Source organism: Pseudorasbora parva, chromosome 19 (genome assembly GCF_024679245.1).
Source record: "Pseudorasbora parva isolate DD20220531a chromosome 19, ASM2467924v1, whole genome shotgun sequence".
NCBI lineage: Eukaryota > Metazoa > Chordata > Actinopteri > Cypriniformes > Gobionidae > Pseudorasbora > Pseudorasbora parva.
The window spans coordinates 1,040,148-1,065,981 of record NC_090190.1 but is presented as its reverse complement, the minus strand read 5'-3'; the positions used below and the strand labels follow the sequence as shown (position 1 = coordinate 1,065,981).

Below are 25,834 nucleotides of genomic sequence, written 5' to 3'. Positions count from 1 at the left end.
TAACACTAGTCTATGGGGCACAGAGTAGTGAAATTAAATCGCTAGTTAATACCACTAACAAGGCTAAAAAATAATAGCATAGCATAATGAAATAGCATAATGAGGGTCCCTACATACAAACCGAAGCATTGAGAACTTTGTAAGAGTACAAACAGTTTAATAAGAAGATACTTTATAAACCGAGTGCATTACGCGTTCACGGACAGGCGCCATCTTGGAAAACAGTCTTGACTCATCGAGCCACGAACGCTGTGCTAAGTGATGAACTGTGACTAGGAATCTCATGTGGTCTGTTGTTTCCGGTAGAAAACACTGAACACAACAGAATTCCATGTTATTACATTTCACAAACTTAATTCCTATCGACCAGCTCACTTAGAACAGCGCTCTTGGATCGATTCGTCGAGACTGTTTTCCAAGATGGTGCCTGTCCGTGAATGCGTAAGGCACTATGTTTATAAAGTATCTTCTTATTAAACTGTTTGTACTCTTACAAAGTTCTCAATGCTTCGGTTTGCATGTAGGGACACTCATTATGCTACTGTGTTAGTGTGAGGATATTTTGAGCCTTGTTAGTGGTATTAACTAGCGATTTAATTTTACCACCCTGTGTCTTCCCTGTGCCCCATAGACTAGCGTTATAAGCTAATCTGTTTTTAAAGATAAACTCTTTTCATTCGATTTTCATGAAAACGCATCCCAGAGAATGATCTACTCGGTAACCATCTGTTGATTACCCCCTAGGGTCATTTCTCACCGGAGTTGTCCTTTAATTTCATAATGTGATTTACCCCTCATTTTCAAATATTTTACTTTAATGAAAGGGTTAGATTTTTGTGAATTTTTTACAGCCATATTTGATCATATTTACCAGGGGTACCAACAATTTTGACCACGAATGTAAGTTTTAGTTCTGTTCTGTTATTTCTAGTTTGCACGTTGCCCCCTTGTGGGTTTTGTTTTGTGTTTATGTTTTATTTTTTGTTAATAAATCTTTATTTATCTGCACGAGTCCACGCACCTTTTTCCCCTCTTTATATCCCTTGATTGCAGTTTGCGCTCACAAAACATGCTAGTGATGTTACGAATAACACTGGAGATTCAAGTATTATATCGCAGCACAATCTCCTCCAAGCCCCGTATCGTGGAATGCATTGGTCTCACATAGTCCCGGGGTTGTGATCAATGACCAAATAAAGCCTCATTTTGGGTACAATCAAGTGGGCGATTTGCTTTGCATGTCGGATGTTCAAACTCCAAAGTAATGTTTGATCTAGGACTTTCACAATATCAGATCACAAAAACAAGCAATATTTTGTAATAGGTCAAATTAATGTTGATTTTAATGATATCAGATAAGACTTATTTGATTAGGAGGACCTTAATTCCCCAATAAATAGAGCATCATTTCTGAGCACAATATTATTCAACTAGACCCTCTTTACAGAGTGCTGGTGAGTATTGCTACTCATATATCTCTGTTTAATAGCGCATTGTTGGTTTGTAGTGTTTAGACAGGGCAAAATATTCCTCATATGAATAACTTGTAATTTATGTAATTTATGTAATAAATGTAATTTATGTATTATATAAAAACTTATTTACAGATAACTGCTGAATTGTGAAGGTCTTCTGTGAGGTTGATTCAATGATGATTTCCAGGTGAGTTATGAATGTTTATGAACTGTCTACACCAGGGTAAAATTATAATTGGATTAAAAATGCATTGAATACATTTGATCAGTTTTATTGGTGATAAATTTGCAAAACTCTTGGCACAAAACTCACCAGTTTCTTTGTTTAAATAAAGATAAGAAATTGAAAAAAAAATTCTTCATATGCTGAGATGAAGCTGTATGTTGTTGTGTCTCATATCAGGATGGCTGTACGTGTGATTTTGTTTCTGACACTTTTTACTGGGATGTGCGTCGCTAATTCCACTGGTACGTTTAGAATAATAGAAGTAAAAATGCCTGGATTTAAAAATCAGTAACCAGATTAAATGTATGTACTTAATCATGTGTGCATAACTCTCATTACTTTAGTAACGGACACACCATCGTGCCCTTGTGGTCCAGGTGAGTGTTCTTTATTACTTTGAATGTTCTCAGTAAAATAGATATAATATTCTTACTAAACATTTGATAACCGTCTTCATGTACATTATCCCTTATTGGTTGTTATGGCAAAATACAGACAGGCTGATCAGGTCCCTGGCTTATTACATGGTTACTAATCCCAAATAAATAATTTGACACAAAATATTGACTTGAGTAAAAAATGTTGTAGTAGCTCACTTGTAATAAACGCAAAGCTTCCGTGAAAATTATTCCTAGCAAGAAAAACGAACGCATTCAAGCAAGACAAACATTTAAGAGATAATGAGCACCCAAATAAATAATTACATAATTAAATACTATATTCTGTATGACATTGATTCGAGATGAAACCGTTTTAAATTGGTACTTGTTTATTACTCTCGGTTGTAGCCTAACGTTTAGAGAGTTGGACTTGCAATCTGGAGGTTGTGGGTTTGAATCTCCGGTGGGGAAGTGAATGAACAGAGCTCTCTTCCACTCATTACTCATGATTTATGTGCCCTTGAGCAAGGCCCTTAATCCACAATTGCTCCCTGGGTGTGTGTTCACTACTACGGGACATATATACTGCTTTGTTTTTTTATGGGACCGTATGTTTCACTATATGTGTACCTTTGCTACCTCGCCGACCAGCTTAGCACTAGAAACGCATGCTATGTGTTCTCGGGAACAATAGATCTAACATTGTAAGCTGATTGAAATTAGAAACCCAGCAACCACCAGAGCAAGTCAAGTCATGTTGTAGCGCCGCCACATAAAGGGATACATATATATATAGACTGCCGTTAATTCATTTAATTATTAACACATTACAGCTGTTGTATGTATTTCCCCTTGTCGTTGTTTGCCCCGGATATGTGTTGGTTCTCGTTTTTACTCTCGCGTGACTTCCGTCGGGAGCGTCAGGGAATCCCCAGTGACGTCATCGGTCCTGACGGCTGATGTGGCACATCAGATAAAAGAAGCCGGCTTACCGGCGCTCGAGAGAGGACGCTCTCAGGATTACGCGATCGATCGATCATTGCACAAGAGCTTGGTTATCACCGTCTGTGGATGTTTATCTCCCTAAGGAAATAAGAGTGGACTATTTCTGGTTGAGGATCCAGCACAGGATAACTTTGCTTCATCGAGCTCCCGGACTATAATATTGCACCGGTGAGACCGATTCGACACACACACACACACACACACAGGACTTGGACTGAATTCTCTATACATTATTTTTCTACCATTGTTAATATTGTATACATATATATATTTGTTTATTGGGTTTGGGGTTGTTGATTCAATACACTTTGGTTTATTATCTAAGTGGATGTTGTGAAAAGTTTATTTGAGCACCTTTTAAAAATAGGATTAACGTACCGTGATAGTTGTGTAAACGGCCTTTAACAGGCTGAGTGTTACATATTGGTGGCCCGTACGGGGATTTTCCTTATTAAGGTGTTTGAATTGTTTTTTTTGTTGTTTTTTTGTTTTTTCAACCGGAATTATGGATGAGGTAAATAGGGATACAGTTGTTCAAGTTCAGATAGAGAATACTGATAACCCGGTGACGCCAGTAAATGTTCAAGATGATGTAGAACAAAATGAGACAGATTTTACTGCAGGCCCGTTTGTGACCCGGCGTAATCCTACTGCAGAAATAACTTCTATGATTAGTTCACTGTACATGTCTGACTCTGAACAGTCTGATGATGATGATGATGATGATGAAGGTCATATGAGGAATGCTGAGGTAGTACAATCAATACACACAGATCTGGCACAATGTAAAGTGGATTTATTGGCTCTTAATCAAAAGGTACACACCTTAGAAAATGATTTTAAACAGTCAATGGACAGTACATTGAACAGAGAAACCAGTTTCAGGGAGGCCGTGGATTCTAGCTTGGCAGGTTTGGAGGACTATTTTTTAAAGTCGCTAGAAAAATTAGAAAAAGCAGTCACAAACTGTTTTCTCAGGCGAGACCATAAATGGGAAAGTCAAATGAGGAAGTTGAGACTAACTAGCACTCCCACACTCTCCAGGTTGCAGGCCTTCACCCCTGAGGCCTCTCGGGTGGCTTCGGTCCGACATCCCCCAACCCCAGCTCCTGTAACTAGGCAGCGAATTCCCACGGTTAATGATACATATGACATTCAACCTACTGTGCATTCTAAAACTCCTAATGTGTTTACCTCTGCAGTAGGGGCTGGTACATCCTCATTCTACGCTCGACCTCCCATCCGCCTGGAGTTCCCGTCCTTTGGAGACTCCTGTGAAACAGCGGAGGTGCTTAACTTCCTTGAACAATGTGAGAACTTCCTAGAGATCAGGCCACTTCCTGGTGTCGAGCTTATTGGAACCTTAAGCACAGTCTTGAAGGGACCAGCTCTGAGCTGGTGGAAGGCAGAGAAGTCAAAGATAACAGATTGGAAATCCTTCAAAAAGGCATTCATGGCTGCTTTCCTCGCCGATGATTACCTCTCTGAAGTGGAGGAAAAACTGAGGACTCTGGTTCAGCAGCCACAACAACGCCTGAGGGACTTTGCTTACGACTATAGAGCTCTCTGTCTGAAGTGGAAGCCTGAGATATCTGAGGAGGAACTGGTGAACCGAATACTAAACAACATCAACCCCAGGGTCGCAGGATGTCTAAGGGGAACGGTGAATTCAGTGGAACAACTGGTGAAGGTTGGCTCAAGGGTGGAAAAGGACTGCATGGGAGCCAAGGACTATTGGCAAAAAGTCGGCTCTCAGAGCAGCAAAGAGAAGGCCTACAAGAAATCTGGAGAACGTACCTTCAACAAAAACCTGGCAGGAGTAACTCTGGCACAACACCATCCGGGGTCGTCACTCCTTGTGGTGCCGGTAAAGGTGAATGGTAAAGAAGTGAATGCTGTATTGGACACAGGAAGCACTTATACCTTAATGCAAGAAAACCTGTGGAATCAGTTGAAGGCAGAGAAGCCAGTGGCAATGAACTCCAGCCCTCAGCGATTTATTATGGCGGATGGAACCATTCATCAGTCCAGAGACCTGCAAAAGGTTAGGTTTCAATGGCATGACCACGAGTGTATTATGGATACTTATATCCTGAAAAACACTCACCTCGCCTTTCCGCTTATTGCGGGTCTGGATTTCCTGAGGGTCACAGGAGCAGTCTTGGAGGTGGGACAACGGAGGTATGGGTTAAAATCTGAAAAAGGATACACATACTACCCTTTCTTGCCATCACTGATACCAACAGGCGCAGCGACCCCGGAAGAACAAGCTCATACTCTTACGGCTGCAACGCTGAACCTATATTACGCCTTACCACCAACTGGCAGGTTTTCCGAACTCCCGTACCTCAACACAGAGATCAGCCAGTGGGACTCCGACAATCCGGAAGAGATGGCAAAATTGATCTCCACCTGGCCATTCACCACCTCTAACACCCTGGGTAAAACATCAGTGGTACGACACAAGATTATGGTAACCGAAGATATACCCATCAAATCACGGGCATATAGAGTGTCACCTCTAAAGAAGCAGGTCATAGAGGAGCAGGTGGATCAGATGCTGCGGGACAGCATCATTGAGCCCTCCTTCTCTCCTTGGTCTTCTCCGGTGGTTCTGGTCCCCAAACCGGATGGTGCATATCGTTTCTGTGTGGACTATAGAAAGCTTAACAGCAAGACCGTACCGGATGCTTACCCAATGCCTTTGATTCACGACATTCTGGAATCGCTAGAAGGGGCCTCATGGTTTACCTCCTTAGATCTGCAGTCTGGGTACTGGCAGGTGGAGATGGAGGAGTTGAGCAAGGAGAAGACGGCTTTTATCACCACCAAAGGGTTATACCAATTCAAGTCCATGCACTATGGACTCAGAAATGCCGCGGCCACCTTCCAGCGTTTGATGGAGAGTGTGCTAGCAGAGTTGAGAGGGAAAATCTGCTTTGTATATATCGACGACATAATAATCTATTCAAAGTCTCAAGAGCTCCACATTCAAGACATTAACTCTGTTTTTCAGAAACTTACACAAGCCAATTTGACGTTGAACATGAAGAAATGCCACTTCTTCAAGCGCCAGCTCAAATTTCTGGGCCATATAGTCTCTGAGAGGGGGGTGGAGATTGACAGAGAGAAGACCAGAGCAGTGGCTGAGTACCCGCCACCACAAGATCTCAAGAGCTTGCAAAGGTGTCTGGGCCTGGCGGGGTGGTATCATAAGTTCATACCCCACTTCGCAGACATATCCGCCCCATTGAACCATCTAAAAAAGAAAGGAGTAAAGTGGTACTGGACTACAGAGTGTCAGGCTAGTATGGATGGTTTGAAACAAGCACTACAGAATGCACCCGTCTTAATTCAACCTGACCTCAACAAAACCTTCCAGGTTCACACGGACGCGAGTGATGTAGGACTGGCCGCTATACTCACGCAACACTCTGAGGAAGGAGAACAAGTGGTGGCTTATGCATCACGGACCTTAACAGGAGCAGAGAAAAATTACAGCACTTCTGAAAAGGAATGTCTAGCAGTGGTGTGGGCGGTGGAGAAGTGGAGGCATTACCTGGAGGGATGGCCTTTTGAGGTTTTCACTGACCACGCAGCTCTCACATGGGCATTCAACTGCCCTAAAACCTCCTCTCGACTCACTCGCTGGACACTCCGCCTGCAACAATTCAACTTTCAGGTTCACCATAGAAAGGGCTGCCTCAACATGGGACCCGACGCTCTATCCCGGGTTCAGGAGCCGTTTTCTACAGATGATGCCCCGTGTCTAGCCATGTCTACACAACATTCGACCACATTACCACACTCTCTGGAAGAAATAGCTCAAGCTCAACGGGTGGACGATACTATTACTCACCTGCAGTCTGGCCTCAACCCTCGGTCTGCCAAGGAACAGCCCATCACCTTTGAAGACCACCAGGGGGTGTTGTACCGCAAAGTGCCTTTAAGAACTAAGGGAGAGAAGTTCCAGTTGGTAGTACCCAAATCATTAACCACTGACTTCATGCATTATTACCATGATAACCCCCTAGGTGGCCATCTGGGACAGTTGAAAACCCTGCTGAAAATCCTAGATGTGGCATGGTGGCCCTCCATCAGGAAGGATGTGTGGCAGTACGTCAAAGGCTGTGAGGTATGCCAGAAATATAAACCCTGTAACACAAAACCGTCTGGATTTATGCAAAGTTCACCGATCACAGAACCAGGTTACATGCTCGGGGTGGACTTAATGGGACCCTTTCCCCGCAGTAAAAAACAGAACACCTACCTCCTGGTCATTGTGGATTATTTCACTAAGTGGGTGGAAATGTTTCCATTGAGGGATGGAAAGACCCAGAAGTTAGTGAAAATACTCCGAGAGGAGATATTTACCCGATGGGGGGTGCCTAAATATCTGGTGTCTGATCGGGGTCCCCAATTCACTTCTAGTCTGCTGGGGGATCTGTGCAAGACATGGGGTTGCGTTCAAAAACTCACCACGAGCTATCATCCCCAATCAAATCTCACTGAAAGATTCAACCGGACCATAAAGACCATGATTGCGGCTTATGTGGGTCAACAACATCAGACCTGGGACCAGTGGCTGCCCGAGTTCCGCTATGCCATCAACAATGCCCAACAGGAAACCACAGGAAGGACACCTGCGGAGCTTATGATGGGCAGGCAAATTAGGGGACCACTGGAGCGCCTAATCCATCGGCCACCGTCGCCAGATCAAGCTGCATATTCCCTGGTGGAACGACAAAACATCATGGTGGAGGAGGTGAAGAATAGAATGAGGATGTGCCAAGCCAAACAAGCTAGGTATTATAATTACCGTAGAAAAAATGCGCAGTTTCAAACGGGTGACCTAGTTTGGATTAAAACTCATCCTCTCTCTAGTTCATCGAATAGGTTCTCTGCCAAGCTAGCGCCCAAGTGGGAGGGTCCAGCTGAAATAAAAAGTAAAACGGGGCCAATAAATTACACTGTGTGCTGGGGCAACCCACCTAGAATCGATGTATTAAATGTGGTAAACCTGAAGCGTTATTACGGACGTTCTCCTCCGATGCCGCTGGCTGGGGGAGGGGATCTATGTAGCGCCGCCACATAAAGGGATACATATATATATAGACTGCCGTTAATTCATTTAATTATTAACACATTACAGCTGTTGTATGTATTTCCCCTTGTCGTTGTTTGCCCCGGATATGTGTTGGTTCTCGTTCTTACTCTCGCGTGACTTCCGTCGGGAGCGTCAGGGAATCCCCAGTGACGTCATCGGTCCTGACGGCTGATGTGGCACATCAGATAAAAGAAGCCGGCTTACCGGCGCTCGAGAGAGGACGCTCTCAGGATTACGCGATCGATCGATCATTACACAAGAGCTTGGTTATCACCGTCTGTGGATGTGATGATCTCCCTAAGGAAATAAGAGTGGACTATTTCTGGTTGAGGATCCAGCACAGGATAACTTTGCTTCATCGAGCTCCCGGACTATAATATTGCACCGGTGAGACCGATTCGACACACACACACACACACACACAGGACTTGGACTGAATTCTCTATACATTATTTTTCTACCATTGTTAATATTGTATACATATATATATTTGTTTATTGGGTTTGGGGTTGTTGATTCAATACACTTTGGTTTATTATCTAAGTGGATGTTGTGAAAAGTTTATTTGAGCACCTTTTAAAAATAGGATTAACGTACCGTGATAGTTGTGTAAACGGCCTTTAACAGGCTGAGTGTTACAATGTCACCTTCATTTATATATCGGTTTTTACAATATAGCTTGTTTTTAAAGCAGCTTTACAGTGATAATTGGAAACCAATGGGAAAGAGATTGTTTTGGCTGTATATCAGTTCGAGAAAAGGTAATTGTCCAGCTAAAGTATGTTTTTAATATATTCATTTCCGTTGTAAAGAATCATTTACTTATTTACATTGGGGCCAATTACACGACACCATTGAACTAAAATAGAACTAAACTTTTAATTTGTTCTGCCCATTAATTTGCATGGCAACACTGTTTGGTGGCTAGAGAATGCAAACTTTGAAATAGGTCTAAAATAGCTTTTAAAAAAAGAGCAAAATTTATCTGGCATGCATAATACAGTGTTTTTTGTCGTTTCCTTTGGATAAACAGAGAGACTAACATTAGCGTAGATGCCATTCTTATGATGATGTAACGAGTACATCAGGTGTTATGGGAAGTGTTCCCGGTTTCCGGCTGAGCTAGTTAATGCAGCCTAAAAATCATTTAACTGATTTAAATAATAGAAATAATTGATAATTTTCTGTGTATGCCAGATTAAAGTGGTGTTTTTAGTCTAGACTTAAACTGACAGACTGCTTCCCGAACAATGCTAGGAAGACTGCTCCATAGTTTAGGTACTAAGTACGATAAAGACTGAACGCCTGCAGTTGATTTTGATATTCTATGCATTATCAACTCGAGCTGCTGCGCATTGGACCAGCTGGAGTTTGTTTATTAAGTGTGCGGGGTAACCACCCAGTAGAGCATTACAATAATCTAGCCTTGAGGTCGAGTATCATCAATTAAGTCATTGATAATTATTACATAACCCTTATGCTCTTTTTTGATAAAAATGCAAGCCATTAGAATCAGAATCATGTATTCCAGAGAGCTGTGTAATAATAATTGTATCTACATAGCTTAGCATTAATTTCCCCATTATATTGTAATTATACTTTAGTGCATTAAAGTAAAAAAAAAAAAAGTAAAAAAAAAAAAAAACAGCCACAGCTGTCCAGTCTTCCACATACAATAGTTGAGGAACTCAAAATGCTGTCTATGGCAACAGGAATCCAATTCTGGTTGTTAGGTTATGCAGTCATACATTTAAAAACAAAAACATTTCCATTTAAGCCTATTATGGGGCAATTTGTCAATAATTTATTCCTAAGTGCAATGAATGTCTCACTCTGTGTGAGGTTGAGGTGTTTGGAGGTATGGACAGAGAAAAAAAGACTCTGTCATATGATTTGTTTATGTACTTAATGTGTGTATAACTGTTATTATTTTATTAACAGAAAATGCATCGCCAGCCTACATTTGTGTTGCAAGTGAGTGTTGTTCATTACTTTGAATGTTGTCAGTGGCATATAATTTAATTTTTTAATTGAGTAAAATTGCAAATGAACTTAACAGTAGCTTATACAAGGTAGGAGACCAATGACACAAACATGTCAAACCACACCCAAAGTAATAAGCGTTTGGAAAAAAAATTATCCACTAGGTGGCGCTGTTTTGAAACTTTTCGGGCTACTTCAGGGCATTGTGTTGATGACCCATACCAAGTTTCGTAACGATCCGTTCATGCATTCGTAAAATACAGCATTTTAGCACATCATTCAAAATGGCCGACACCCAAAATGGCCGACATGGTAAAATCTGATATCATTCGACTCGACATGACGCCCTGAATCTAATGAGACCAAAGTTATTAGCCAAAATAGCAATTTTTGCTATCTCCTGACCAGTAGGTGGCGCTGCGCCGAAACGCTGCATGTTGCCTCACATCATGCTTGTAATGACAGGTACCAAGTTTGGTTTGAATACGACAAAGCGTTGCGGAGATATAGGTTGCGTCCGAAATCGCGTACTTCCATACTATATAGTATGCGAAAAACAGTACGCGAGCAGAGTAGTATGTCCGAATTCATAGAATTCGAAAAACAGTATGCGAAAAGTACCCGGATGGCATACTACTTCCGGCGAGATTATGAAGTGCGCATACGATGGACACTTTACTATCCCATGATGCCACGGGAGAGAGGAGCTGGCGTTATATTTGAAAATGGCGGAAAACGGAGATGCAGCTGTTTTCAAGTGTAAGTACTTTATAAACAACTTTTTGTTTATTTGTGGTTAAATTGTATTTGTTTAAAATCATATAAGTAAACGACTGTCTTGTTAGAAGTTTATATGATGTAAAGTAAGGGTGTCCTTTTCCAGCCAATTCAGAAAAATTATAGTTTTATCATTAGTAGACTAATATAAATCAGCTACCGATAGCACTGTTTTCACAAAACAAAGACGTTCGTTGTTTAGCAGTTTAATGAGATAATTACACAACTTCAGTAAATTAAAACGATGTATTTCTCCTTTACCAGTGTTGATATTATCAAAATGTTGTTGGTTACACAGCAAACTGCTGTTAACAAGTTTAAATTACCTCAGCTTGTCCATGTACGTTACCGTTAGCATTAATAAACTGACCATGGTTCATCACATGTTAATATCTGTGTTGATTTTGCAGGGGCTGATGAACACCCACCCGTGTTTTAACCGAGAAGTGAGAGAAAGAAAAGATTCCTTCGGCTACTAGAAATAATTGCTAAACAATGATGTTAATAAAGAAATCAAATGATACAGTGTCTCCTTTCATTTGTTTGTAAATTCACCGTCATGCTGTTTAGCAAGTTATATTACAAAACACTTAATTCCTAGGGCTTTATAGTAGCTATATTGTCAGTGGTAAATTGCTAATATATGGCCTTGAGTATTTTTTTTAAAGCGTTCTGTATGTGTTGCTGGTTTTTGAAACAAGCTAATTGCAGGTGTATCTGAAAAATATGCTGTCTAACTCTGAATACGAGTGCTGCACTATAGAAAAAAACACACTCAAGACACCATTAAAATGTATTTGCTTTATTTTTGTGTATTTAACTTTCAAATGGATACGTAGGATACAAAGCTTAAAATAAAATCACATAATTTTGCCGTACATAGCGTCAAACACCACCAAAAGGAAAGGTATTAAAATGTTTTTTATTATAGTGTCATCACGAGGAAAGAAGTTTAACTTAAGCAGCTTCGGTAAGTAACTTTCACAGGTTTCAAAAAGATCTAAAAGGACTTTGATAACTAGTAATCTCATTTATAGGGCATCACTTTAAAATAGTTCAATAACGGTAAAGTTATATGTTTCTTTTAAAGCGTGTACAAGATGAAGACTTTACGATCTCGGTAATTTTTGGATTTACTCTTGAAGTAAATAATTTGTAAAACATGAAGCTCAAATATGTGATATGTAACTATAATTTCAAATGTTTGGCACACAAATTCACACTCAGCTTAAGCCATTGTGCCAGTGGTTGGTGGGTGTCGCCTCTAGGGACCACTGTAGCTCCATTAATAGAGACACGCGCACACATTTGTTTCTGAGGTAATATTTAAAAGCTAAATACATTATAATACTTGCATTATTTGAGAAATTCCGCACAAGCTCTTGACGTAGGCGTGATCTGCGAGGAGCTGACCGACGACGCCTCTGGATTGTGAGCTCGAACGATGTAAAAACGCAGATAAAAGCGAAGCAGATCTAAAAACATCGCTGGCGAATGTGTGCAGTCGGTGGAATGGGCTCTTTAAATCTCCGCGCTGTCATGACGGCGTCTATCACGTGATAATTCCATCATGGCGCATGTAGTACGTCCGACTCCATTCATACTACCCGTATTCATACTATATAGAACGTACTTTTTTAACGGTCGCGAAGTACGTTCTAATTCAAATGTAGTACCTACTAACATAGTACGCGATTTCGGACGCACCCATAGCCTTTAGTGTGTTTTCACAAGCGCTACGTAAAATTTGTTTGCGCGTTAATCAAAAACGATTTGATGAATCAACTTGAATTCCATAACATTTTGTCAGCACTGTCTGAGGATGATCTGGTTCAATTTTCATGTAAATCGGACTTATGGTCTAGGATGAGTTTGAAAAAGTTGGTTTTCAGTTAATTAAAAATGGCGGGAAAATTGACATAATGGAAAATGACGTCATAGGGTGCAATCGGCTTGAGCCAATGAATCAGATGAAAAAAGAATTTTGTTTCTATCCCTTATGGTTCAAAAGTTATTAGCATATACATGAGTGAAACTTTGGCGCTAGAGGGAAGGGTTTAGAGACTCCAAATTTGGTCTGTTTACTATTGGTACTGACCTCTATCAGTGTACCAAATTTCATAACTTTCCCGCAAACGGTTCTATGGGCTGCCATAGACTTCCATGGCGGAATAAGAAGAAGAAGAAGAAATCTAACGATTTCAAGAGGGGCTCCGCACCTTCGGTGCTTGGCCCCTAATAATATTAGTAGTGGTAGAATTAGTCATTTATAATAGTATTGATAATAATAATAATAATAATAATAATAAAGTAGTCAAAGTCGAAACAACAATAATATTCATGATAATAATAGTAGTAGTAGCACTAGTAATTTATAATAATAGTTTTAGTATTGATAATAATAATACATTTAGATCAGTCAATAAAAAAAAAAATATTGTAGATACACTATTCACTAGGATTGGCTCGACTGCCACTGAGCACAACCAATAGACCTTCCCGACATAGACACCTCCCTCCGACCACTCCGGACAAATTGAGATAAAAACGAATTTAATTTTTACCTATTTAGTATCTTAGAATCTCTTGCAGTGTACAACAAAAATCTTTCAGGCAACAAGACGAACACTACAGTACTCTTAAAGGGGTACATGCACTTTTACAAATTGATTATACAGCAATGTGTGTTGATAGTGACTGTACACAACCATCCTATAATGATAAAAATCCATCAAGTGGTTTTTAAACAAAATCTTCTTATATGTTTTCACCTGTCTGAAATCAAGCCATTCGATGTGTGACGTCACACAATCGGACACCCCTCCCACGACTGCAGCGATTCATCTCAGACCCGCCCTGAGCGAGCTCAAGTTATCCACAATGGCGGACACGCTGGAGCAGAATGACGTCTAAGTGATTGTGGTGTTCTGTTCTTGGGTTTAATAATGAACACAGCAGTCATTTTGATGTTGATATATCTGATTTATCGAATTGATACGGTTGAACTTGCACCGATGTGTCCTGAGAGACTCGCGTTGTTAAACTTTCTCTTGTTGTCTAATTAACGCTTCGCACTCAAAGCCCCCACAGAACAGAGGGGCGGGGAGCAAAGCTCATTAGCATAAAAGGCACATGCACAGAATAGCTTGCTGAAAACAAAGATGTTTTTCACCAGGTTAAATGAGTGATTTCTTAGAATACTAAATACAATTTTTAATTAAAGTATATTACAATGTTTTAATTTAGACACTAAATAACATATTAACTTGTACAAAAATGGCATTATATGACCCCTTTAATACTAAAAATACTTCAATACAATCTCTAGCTATAACAGAGATGGCACCAGTTGCGTTTGAATGAAACGAGAGAGAGCGGGTCTGTGTGTGACACAAGAAACATCAAAGAAAGACCGGCTTCAGAAACTGGATGATCTTTCTGTTATACAGCGCTGCTATTGATGACGCTCATTATCTGGAAATATCTGACCTCAGAATGTCACGACTGACCAATCAGAATCAAGTATTCCAGAGAGCCGTGTAATAATCATTTTGATTAATTATTTTAGGATTACTTTGCCCATTATTTAAGGATTATACTTTAACACATTAAAGGAAAAAAAAGTTATTGTTTATTATTTTATGTTAAACAGAGAATCTTGCTCTTGGAGCCCCAGCTTTCCAGTCTTCCACATACGATAATTTAGGAGCTCAAAATGCTGTTGATGGCAACAGGAATTCAATTCTGGAATTTGAGTCATGCAGTCATACTAATGAGGACAAGAACTCCTGGTGGAGAGTTGACCTGCTGGACGTCTACGCAGTAACCAGAGTCAGCATCACTAATCGTGGAGATTGTTGCGCAGTGAGGATATATGGTGCTGAGATTCGTATTGGCAACAGCCTGGAAAAAAATGGCAACGATAATGAGCTGTAAGTATCGTCTCTATCTTAATACTTACTCAAATAGTTAGAAAATGAATAATTTAAAATGTATAATTTTAATAAACTTGCCTTTGACAGAAGTATATTTAATATGCTTCATGCTGTTTTGATGCGCTGATCTCTATTTCTCTGTTACTGTGTGTCTTCCCAGAGCTGCAACTGTTCATTCCATGGCAAATGGAGAAACAAAAACATTTAAGTTTAGGCCTATTAAGGGCCGATATGTCAACATTGTTATCCCAGGGCGCAAGGAATATCTCACACTGTGTGAGGTCGAGGTGTTTGCAGGTGAGCAATAAAAGGAGAGAGACGGTGTGTAGACATTTGTTCTATTTATACTATGTGTACGTTGTCTTAATGATTTTTCTTTCTGTCTTTCTGTTTTTATTGACAGATTGAGTGCATAAGATATTACACCACAGATCCTAAGGAAAAATAAGCAATGCTAATATTGGACTTTTCTTTGTTTTCATTTTACCTATGCACCTTTTGTCCTTAAGATAAAAGATTAGTTTCAGCGCACATTCATGAAAGATTTTAAGTGTTTTTGTTTTTTTAAATGCACCTGATTGTTCACCCCAGTTTGATCCAGGGGGTTGTGTATTTACTCTTCTTTGTTTATCTTTACTTTCTACATTAATAAATTACTTCAGCATTGCATGTTGTATTGTGTGTTTCTGGGTCAAAAAGGTTCATTTAGATATTCACAATGATGAGGAGGAGGTGTAGTGTTACAGCTACCCATCTAAGGTTGAGGAGCTGGTAGCAAAGGAAAGACTAACATTTCACAAAAAAAAAGAGAAAGAGAAAAATAATGGACAGAATGAGGATGTCCAACCTTTTTTTCCTAGATTTAACAACACAACCACCAATTCAACCAATAATAACCTGTTAGGCAGCACCCACACTTTTGAAAAAATCCCAAATGGCATTCAGAGACTAAAACAGAGACTTTTACACTAAAAGCATAAGTATAGTCTCATTTGAAAGCAGACACTTGGCAGTTTACAGTAAAGTCATAATGAAGAAAATATCATATAATATATTATATATATATATTTATAAAAACAGTCCTCAAAGATTACATCTGCGCATTTTGGGTAAAAATGGAATAAAATGGAACCAGCAGCCATATCACCCTGTAGCCCAAGACTGGTTTCCCACTGAAGCTAAGCAGGGCTGAGCCTGGTCAGTACCTGGATGGGAGACCAAATGGGAAAACCAGGAGCTGCTGGTAGAGGTGTTAGTGAGGCCAGCAGGGGGCGCTCACCCTGTGGTCTGTGTGGGTCCTAACACCCTAGTATAGTGATGGGGACACTACACTGACAAAGAGCACCATCCTTCGGATGAGACGTTAAACCTAGGTCCTGACTCTCTGTGGTCATTAAAAATCCCAGGAAGTCCTTCGATAAAGAGTAGGGGTGTAACCCCGGGATCCTGGCCAAATTTGCCCATTGGCCCCAGTCCATCATGGCCTCCTAATCATCCCCCTCTCCTGATTGGCTTCATCACTCTCCTGTCTCCTCTCCACCATAAGCTGGTGTGTGGTGAGTGTTCTGGCGCAAAAATGGCTGCCGTCGCATCATCCAGGTGGATGCTGCACATTGGTGGTGGCTGAGGAGATTCCCCCTTCAATGTAAAGCGCTTTGAGTGCCTTGAAAAGCGCTATATAAATCGAACACATTATTATTAATAAACATTACTCATCTGAATGCAAATTTGACACAAGCATGAGAGAATCTATTAATATTTCTCCACATCTGCACACTTTTGAAATAAAAGCCCTGAGGGTTATTTTGTCGTGAGTCTTCCTGATGACCATAGAGATTTTTCTTAATTCTTTCCCGGCTGATGCTCATATTTCAATCATAACGTACTAATGCCAATTTTCATATTCACAGGTAACGGTCATCTGAAATCCTGCAGGAGCTGAGTTGTCTCTTCACAGGTGATGGTCATCTGAAGTCCAGCAGGAATTGGAGTCGTCTCTTGACAGGTGATGGTCATCTGAAGTCCTCCAGGAGTTAGAAAGAAATTTCTGAACGAATAGGCTGTTCCCAGAGTGCTGTATCAAGGCACCTCAGTGGGACGTCTGTGGAAAGGAAAAAGTGTGGCAAAAAAACGCTGCACAACGAGAAGAGGTGAGCGGACCCTGAGGAAGATTGTGGAGAAGGACCGATTCCAGACCTTGGGGGACCTGCGGAAGCAGTGGACTGAGTCTGGAGTAGAAACATCCAGAGCCGCCGTGCACAGGCGTGAGCAGGAAATGGGCTACAGGTGCCGCATTCCCCAGGTCAAGACACTTCTGGGCTACAGAGAAGCAGCACTGGACTGTTCCTCAGGGGTCCAAAGTACTTTTTTCGGATGAAAGCTAATTTTGCATCTCATTCGGAAATCAAGGTGTCAGAGTCTGGAGGAAGACTGGGGAGAAGGAAATGCCCAAATGCCTGAAGTCCAGTGTCAAGTCCCCACAGTCAGTGATGGTCTGGGGTGCCATGTCAGCTGCTGGTGTTGGTCCGCTGTGTTTTATCAAGGGCAGGGTCAGTGCAGCTCGCTATCAGGAGATTTTAGAGCACTTCATGCTTCCATCTGCTGAAAAGCTTTATTTAGAGATTTGGTTTATCAGCACGACCTGGCACCTGCTCACAGTGCCAAAACCACTGGTAAATGGTTTACTGACCATGGTATTACTGTGCTCAATTGGCCTGCCAACTCTCCTGACCTGAACCCCGTAGAGAATCTGTGGGATATTGTGAAGAGAAAGTTGAGAGACGCGAGACCCAACACTCTGGATGAGCTTAAGGCCGCTATCGAAGCATCCTGGGCCTCCAGAACACCTCAGCAGCGCCACAGGCTGATCGCCTCCATGCCACGCCGCACTGAAGCAGTCATTTCTGCTAAAGGATTCCCCACCAAGTGTTGAGTGCAGAGCTGAACACAATTATTTGAAGGTTGACTTTTTTTGTATTAAAAACACTTTTGTTTTATTGGTCGGATGAAATATGCTAATTTTTAGAGACAGGAATTTTGGGTTTTCATGAGCTGTGTGCCAAAATCATCAGTATTAAAACAATAAAAGACCTGAAATATTTCAGTTGGAGTGCAATGAATCTAAAATATATGAAAGTTACATTTTTATCATTACATTATGGAAAATAATTAACTTTCATCACAATATGCTAATTTTTTGAGAAGGACCTGTATATATGTCTAAAAACACTAAAGCATTTATAAGCCACTTTATTTAGTTATATAGGAACCTAGTGGTCATAGCAGGGCATTACATCAGTTTATCTTTTTTTTACTGCCACCAGAGGGCAATAACTACCTTCAAAAAAATTATTTTGAATGCCTTGTCTCCATTTTAACATGGAATACTGTTTTAATTGAAAAATAATAATTAAACAATAATAATACATTTTTTAATTATTTTTAATGGGGAAAAATAGCTAATAAAAAATTTATACATATTGAATATTTAATATTCAATTAAATATTAAATGGGGGGGGGGGGGCAAGTGTGACCCTTAAACGAAGAGGACCAGAGGGTTAAAGACATCAAATTGCAACAGAGACCGAGCGCGACATGCTATATCACACTGAAAACTATGCTCACTGGAGGGGAAAGAAATTAGCGACAAGAAATATCATATATAGAACTGACATTTGTATATTTTACTAAATATTTACTGCTCAGGTTGGCATAATGATGCATACGGAGTGTCAGAATCCCAAAACTGACCCATTCTTCCTGCTGAAGCTTCACGTCTTATTGCCTGTATCCACTTTTGTCTCCTTAAACACTTGTTTTTTGGGGGGGGCAACAGCTTATATAAACTTAATGTTTTTTAGCTTTTTTGCTGTACACCTTGTCACATATTAGTGTTTAGACACTGTTCTGTGTTTAGTAATAAGTCCGAAATGACATTGTATTGCGTGCCTCCAAGTCAATGGAGAGCGTTGGATTGTCTGTGTGGAGCTGAGCACAATTGAGGGACACAATTTTTTGTAGTATTTTAGACAGAAATGGAAGATTTGAAATGGGTCTGTAATTTGCTAATTCATTTGGATCAAGTTGTGTTTTCTAAATTAGAGTTTAATAACTGCCATCATTAACAGTCTTGGGACATGACCTAGAGATGATTTAATAATATTGAGAAGTGGCTCTTCTGCTACAGGTAACAACTCTTTTAGTAGTTTAGTTGGTATTGGATCTAATACACATGTTGTTGGTTAAGATGTTATGCTAAGTTTATTTAACTCTTCATGTCCTATAGTTGTAAAGTACTGCAGTTGTTCTTCAGGGATGATAATGGAGGCTGAAATCACAAAATGCTGTACATTTATCATTTCTTTTCTCATTCTTTCAAGAGTCAGTTTTTTGTTCAGGTGATGTCTGTTTATTTGTTAATCTGGCCACTGTACTAAATAAAACCTTGAATTGTTCGGGTTATTTTCTATTAGTTTATGGATATGCTCAGCCCTGGCTGCTTGTATAGCTTTTTTATAACAGGAAGTGCTGTCTTCCCACACGATTCTAGACACCTCTAAAGCCCCTTTCACACTGCGATTCCGGCAAACACACGGATAATGCGACCCGGCATTTGTACCTGGGCCGCTAGATTTGGCTCATTCACACTGCCAGTGAAATACCGTAATATGTGCGCTTTCACACACAACCCGTAACGGTCCCGGGTCGAGTTGACACGTGACATCCGGATGTGACGTATAGCGGCGAGCGATCTCAGCTTCAGCGCGGATAGTAAGGAGCTCCGTGGTCTCGACTTGTGTCCAGTTTGCGCTCATTTCTGCTCGTTTAATTTTAGTTTCTTTTGTATACGAACACTCTCTGCGTTTAAAACACCGACGAGCTCTTCTGGCACTGCAGGGTTGTGTTATTGAAAAAACAAGCTCTAGGAGTCGCACGATAACTACGCACACGTTGCGGCATTAGTTTCGGCTTTTGTTCACACAGCGCTCGTCCCGGGTCGAACCCCGCAATGTCACTAGGTCCCCGACCCGGGTTGAATTCGGTAATCAATGCCGGTACGTGGTTGCTTTCACACAGAAGGCGACTCGGCAATGCTTCGGGAATAATGCGGGTCCGACGTGCAGTGTGGAAGGGGCTTAAATGAGTTTGTTTGAATTGACGTCATTTGCACAAGACGTCTGCGTCCATCTTCCCACAGGCCTTTAGGGCCCTTAAGTACTACACGGAGCCCATCTTTACAAAACAGACAGATCATCACGACTCCAAACTATTGAATGGTAGAGTAAAAACTCCATGTAGTCAGTCAAATAATGCTAACACAATAATTATGCAATAGTCAATAGAAATCCTGATATGTTTATTATGTTCTGTATTTCCCGAAAGAAAAGGCAATGGACCAAAACTGTATTTTTTTTTACTAAAGTTTATTTAGTATAAAAAAAATTACAACAACAAAAAAAACATCCTATATTTCATTCGATTCTTTGTAGATGATCCTTCACCCACTCGGCAGATATCAGGAGTGTGATGCAGAGCTCAGGAAAACACACACACACACACACACACACTACCTGAGGAGCAAGGGTGTGAAACGCATCACAGAAGAGACCATAGCATACACACTATTATTTACAGAGCTCAGTCGTGCCAACATCCTCAACATAGCTTTGACACCACTTTCTGAAGCTCAAACTGATGCCAATTTCAATGCTTTGATGAAGTGCTTATTATTCAGAGTCTGATCTTATTGGTCAAGATGAACGAGCAGCGAATGAAAGGCCGTCTGAGAAGATGCTCTGAGAAGACTGAGAGTTGACCGATGGTCAGATGTTTACTGGGAAGCGTACCGTGATCATTTCCTCATGGTGAGCATGGCATTGACGTCCCACAGGAGGTTCCTCATCTGGTCCATTAGCACCTTCATCTCCTGGTTCTTCTGCCTCACCTTCTGTTAAAAAAAAAAAGGGAATTAATACTTTTATTCAGGGATGCATTAAATTGATCAAAAGTGACAGCAAAGACATTTATAATGCTACAAAAGTAGAATTCCTAAAGAAGAAAAAACTGTTTCTATATCAAACACTAGAGAATAATGGTGAATACCGCGTGTGCGTGTGTGCTGGTAAACCCTACGTTATGGGGACAAAATGTCCCCACAAAGACGGCAATATCCAAAATCCTTGTCTTTATGGGGACTTTTTGTCCCAATGAGGAAAACATCTTATAAATCAAACTAAGTGATGTTTTTTTGAACATGTAAACATGCAGAATGCTTCCTGTGATGGGAAGGTTTAGGGGCAGGGGCATTGAGTGTGTGTGTGTGTGTGTGTGTGTGTGTGTGTTAAGGTGGCCTGCAAACTCCTTGCAGTGGCTTCTACTGAAGAAACTGCCAAATCGTCACTATTTTTTTAAATTAATTAACTGAACCTCTGATTGCGGGTCTTCATTCATCATCTCTGATCCTTGGGTCTTTAACTGTAAATTTCCATACAATTTTTAATCCATAGTCAGTTCACCCATGGTTATATGTGTTTTACAACAGAAAGGAAAGGAAAGGCATGATATATTGCAGTGCAATGGTATGTTGAGATCGTTTATTAATTAATGTATTTATTTATTTATTTATGATTTAATGCCATATCAGCAGCAATGGCTATATTCACGGCAATCAGGAGTAACACTTCAATACATTAAAACAAAAACAATCACTATACAAAATCAGGCATATATATCAATAACAACAATAGTCATAACAACAATTACATAGAATCTTTCAATTGAATATTTGACACACAAAAAAATCTAAAATTACTCCAGGAGAAACCTTTTTAAAAATATCAATTAATGTGTTTTCTGAATAAAACCGTTGTCTAGTATTATTTAGAAAAGGACATTCTATTAAAATATGTTTTACACTCATGAAATTCTTACACAAATCACAAACCAGTTGTTCAGAGATAGTAATGAAAGTCTATGAAACAAACCTCGAGAACTTCCTGTCTCTCCTGAATCACCGCTGGGCTGCACGGCTCCACCCTCACAGCTGAAGTCTCCTCACACACATAAGGAACCAGCTGGACAGACGGAAACACACACACACACACACACACACACACTATTGACATCATCTGTGATCATATCTGCCTTCCCTAAAAATTCACTAGTCCATTTTGATTAATACATTTAATCTAACGGAATCGCATTGATTAATACAGCTGGGAACAAAAGTCTGAAAATTACAAATGGGTCGCTCTAAGGAGCTCAGTGAACTCAAGCGTGGGGCCGTGATAGGCTGACACCTGTGCAATAAGTCCATTCCTGACATTTCCTCACTACTAAACATTCCACGCTCAACTGTTAGTGGGATTATAACAAAGTGGAAGCCATTGGGAACAACAGCAACTCAACCACAGTGTTAAATCCCAGAGCGGGGTCAGCACATGCTGAGGGTCACAGTGCGCAGAAGTCTCCAACTTTCTGCAGAGTCAACAGCTCCAGACCTCCAGACTTCTGTGGCCTTCAGATGAGCTCAAGAACAGCGGAGAGAGCTTCATGGAATGGGTTTCCATGGCCGAGCAGCTCATCCAAGCCTTACATCACCAAGAGCAATGCAAAGCGTGGGATGCAGTGGAGTAAAGCAGCCGCCACTGGACTCTAGAGCAGTGAGACGTGTTCTCTGAGCGACCAATCACGCTTCAGGCTGACAATCCCATGGACGAGTCTGGGTTTGGCCGTCGCCAGGAGAACGAGACTCGCCTGACTGCATTGTGCCAAGTGTAAAGTTTGGTGGAGGGAGGATTATGGGGTGGGAATGTTTTTCAGGGCTTGGCCCCTAAGTTCCAGAGAAAGGAACTCTTAATGCTTCACCAAGACAATTTCACGCTCCTAACTTTGTGGGAACTGTTGTGTGCAAAATGTTTAGCAGTTTCACCTCTATATTTTAACTATATTAGCCATAAAAGCCTTACGTATCATTAGATGTATATTAAAAAGGGTTAAACTATAAATAAATAAAAAGACTACATATACTTAAAATGCATTGCTTTAATTTAATAACAATGCAAAATGTTTCTAAAATACTATATAATATTAGTAATTAATATTAAATGAATTAAGAGGCTAATCAGAGCATGTTTTCTTAATAAAAAGGGCTGAGTTTATCAGAATTGCCTATATTGTGCATCAATCATCATCTTTTACAGAGCGACCAGACTAACCTCTGCCGGAGACTCCTGGAGGTCAGGGGTCATCTCCACACAGCGCTCATAAAGCAGCCGCAGTTTCCGGAAGAGCAGAGTCAGCTGACGCAGGTGTTCCTGAAGCTTCCCGAAACGATCCTGATACGCCGCCTGGCTCTGCGTCACGCCGTTGGGAAGCTGTGAGAAACAATCATTTATTACTGGGGCTGTGCGATATTGAAAAAAAATGTCATATGCAATACCTCGTTAAATAATGCGATATTAGATATGCGATACGATATTGCCATTAGTGTGTAAAATCTATTTAAATTAGATTTTTTTAAAAATTAAAATGATACAAATTGTGTTTTTACATTCTTTTTGAGAAAAAAAACGCTGCAACTTCTGAAAGTGACCAAAAGTGTTTTAGCAAAAGTGTATGGGGGAAAAAAAAGTGTTAATTTGGTAGTTCGAGTGTGTAACAAGACAGGAAACAGAACTGAAGGGGTCACATGCTTTCAGAGAGACGGCTTATGCACACATTTCATTGTGTGTGTGTGTGTGTGTGTGTGTGTGTGTGTGTGGGCATGTTTTTGTGACATATGAGGACACAAATGTGTATAATGACATGGGTATGACACAGGTATTACAGGAGAGGGTGAAATATGAGGACACAAATGTGTATAATGACATGGGTATGACACAGGTATTACTCATAGGTTTTGAGAAATCGAGCCGTATTTATATATTTTTTCTTTACCTCAAATAGAACGCTGGATCCAACAGCCTGGAATGCGCTTCACTTCCGTTAATAATACACGATCTGGCGTAGTTTATTCCAACAGAAGTGAATCTCATATACGACGCCAGATCGTGTATCGTTAAACTGTGTGTGAAGATGAACGGAGGTCTTACGGGTGTGGAACGGCATTAGGGAGAGGAGTACCGGAAGTGAAGCGCACTCCAGGCTGTTGGATATAGCGATCTATTTGAGGTTAAAAATGATAAATACGGCTCGATTTCTCCCACAAACTGATCGTTTTGTGTCTTAAGATATCAATGTGTCGTCATCAGCCACAGGGCTCTTTGTGCATGTTGTCTAAGCATGTTTTTTTTTTACTCTCATAGAATTGTTACCCATTCACATCATTATGACTGGCAACGGTTGAGTTAAAAATCTTCATGTGTTCTACTGAAGAAACAAACACACCTACATGTTGATGCCCTGGGGGTCAGCAGATAAACATCACAGGCTCATTTTTGGGTGAACTATCCCTTTAAGTTACTCCTTAAGTTATAACTTGTTAATATGACTTTGTTTAATTTAGTTTGTCATAATTTCACATTTTTATACAGTATGTCATAATGATGTTTTTAAAGGGTTAGTTCAGCCAAAAATGAAATGTCTGTCATTAACTCCTCTCCCTAATGTCGCTCCACACCCGTAAGACCTCCGCTCATCTTCACACACAGTTTAAGATATTTTATATTTAGTCCGAGAGCGTATGCAAGTGTATGCACACTATACTGTCCATGTCCAGAAAGGGAATAAAAACATCATCACAGTAGTCCATATGAGACATCAGTGGGTTAATTAGAGTCTCTTGAAGCATCCAAAATACATTTGGGTCCAAAAATAACAAAAACTACGACTTTATTCAGCATTGGCTTCTCTTCCGCGTTTGTGTTCAATCCTCAAATAAAGATTCAAACGGTTATGAATCAGCGAATTGATTCATGATTCGGATCGCCAATGTCACATGATTTCAGCAGTCTGACACGCGATCCGAATCATGAATGACCCAAATTTATTTTGGATGCTTCAAGAGACTCTAATTAACCCACTGATGTCTCATATGGACTACTGTGATGATGTTTTTATTCCCTTTCTGGACATGGACAGTATAGTGTGCATACACTTGCATACGCTCTCGGACTAAATATAAAATATCTTAAACTGTGTGTGAAGATGAACGGAGGTGTTACGGGTGTGGAGCGACATTAGGGAGAGGAGTTAATGACAGACATTTCATTTTTGGCTGAACTAACCCTTTAAGTCAAGGATGCTGTCCGTCACCTGAGTGGCGCGCGTGATCTGGAAGATCTCCATGGTGCGCGTAACGATGTCCTGCACGGTCTCCTGCCCGATACGGCACAGGTACACCGGGGAGATCTCCCGCAGTGCGCCCTGTGGAGGCCCTCCGGGCTGCGGGTGCTGCGGTTGCGGGCCCAGGCCCTTCTGCGGGAGCGCGGCGGACATCTACACACAAACTGCGCGATCTGAGGGAACCTAACGACACTTATTGATCAATGGCTGGAGTACACAATTCATTCAGCGTTTTAAACTCGGAACACGAACTTTTTGTAGAAACTCACCGAGCTTAGTGATGTTGCTCCTGAACCTTAAGTAGTTCAGCCGTAGCCTTATTGACAATAATATCTGCTAAAAATGACCGCGGGACTCCTCCGCTCGCTCGTGTTCAGTTTCAAACAGATGAGCGGCAGCCATTACTTATTGCGTCACTTCCTGTGTCATTCGGGGAAACTTTTATTTTGAATGTGATTAATCGCGACTGTTTGATTGCCAGCACTATTTTTATTAATTAATTAATTGTATCTTTTATCTTTTTTTTTACTATTAAATTTATTATTTGTACTATATTCATGCAACATTAATAATATTTACTTATAGATTATTATTATTATTTTTATTTATTTTATCCTATGTTTTGTATTTTGGTACTATTATAATATAACATAAGTAACGT

General features: G+C 40.5%; 2 protein-coding genes and 1 pseudogene across 5 annotated transcripts; 2 read left to right on the top strand and 1 right to left on the bottom strand.

Moving 5' to 3' along the window:
• The first annotated feature begins 1,378 nt into the window (after nt 1-1,378).
• On the top strand, nt 1,379-15,557 carry LOC137047989 (fucolectin-like). Its single transcript, XM_067425933.1, has 8 exons — nt 1,379-1,454; nt 1,608-1,662; nt 1,879-1,943; nt 2,046-2,078; nt 10,135-10,167; nt 14,606-14,885; nt 15,049-15,185; nt 15,292-15,557. Exons 2-8 carry the CDS (start codon nt 1,649-1,651, stop codon nt 15,294-15,296), a joined length of 567 nt encoding a protein of 188 aa, XP_067282034.1. The 5' UTR covers nt 1,379-1,454; nt 1,608-1,648; the 3' UTR covers nt 15,297-15,557.
• Nucleotides 15,010-25,601, bottom strand: zgc:114119 (Mediator of RNA polymerase II transcription subunit 30-like). Of its 4 annotated transcripts, XM_067425936.1 has the most exons (6): nt 25,443-25,601; nt 25,144-25,356; nt 23,106-23,264; nt 21,873-21,962; nt 20,736-20,836; nt 15,010-15,056 (listed from the first exon to the last, which is right to left on the bottom strand). In XM_067425936.1, exons 2-5 carry the CDS (start codon nt 25,324-25,326, stop codon nt 20,741-20,743), a joined length of 528 nt encoding a protein of 175 aa, XP_067282037.1. In that variant the 5' UTR covers nt 25,327-25,356; nt 25,443-25,601; the 3' UTR covers nt 15,010-15,056; nt 20,736-20,740. The 4 variants fall into 4 exon arrangements, with proteins under 4 accessions (XP_067282037.1, XP_067282038.1, XP_067282039.1 ...); XM_067425937.1 differs by lacking the exon at nt 15,010-15,056 and having other exon boundaries at nt 20,356-20,836; nt 25,144-25,346; XM_067425938.1 differs by lacking the exon at nt 15,010-15,056 and having other exon boundaries at nt 20,356-20,836; nt 25,144-25,326.
• Nucleotides 16,019-16,134, top strand: LOC137048606 (5S ribosomal RNA; annotated as a pseudogene).
• Nucleotides 25,602-25,834: the final 233 nt, after the last annotated feature.

What these genes read in the sequence shown, in the direction of transcription:
- LOC137047989 (XM_067425933.1), top strand. An exon ending in GTGCGTCGCTAATTCCACTG is followed by an intron (nt 1,944 to 2,045) that starts GTACGTTTAGAA and finishes TCATTACTTTAG; the next exon opens with TAACGGACACACCATCGTGC. An exon ending in AGCCTACATTTGTGTTGCAA is followed by an intron (nt 10,168 to 14,605) that starts GTGAGTGTTGTT and finishes TATGTTAAACAG; the next exon opens with AGAATCTTGCTCTTGGAGCC.
- zgc:114119 (XM_067425936.1), bottom strand. Translation starts at nt 25,326, where the DNA reads ATGTCCGCCGCGCTCCCGCAGAAGGGCCTGGGCCCGCAACCGCAGCAC. An exon ending in AGATCACGCGCGCCACTCAG is followed by an intron (nt 23,265 to 25,143) that starts GTGACGGACAGC and finishes TGTTTCTCACAG; the next exon opens with CTTCCCAACGGCGTGACGCA. An exon ending in TCCAGGAGTCTCCGGCAGAG is followed by an intron (nt 21,963 to 23,105) that starts GTTAGTCTGGTC and finishes CCGTCTGTCCAG; the next exon opens with CTGGTTCCTTATGTGTGTGA.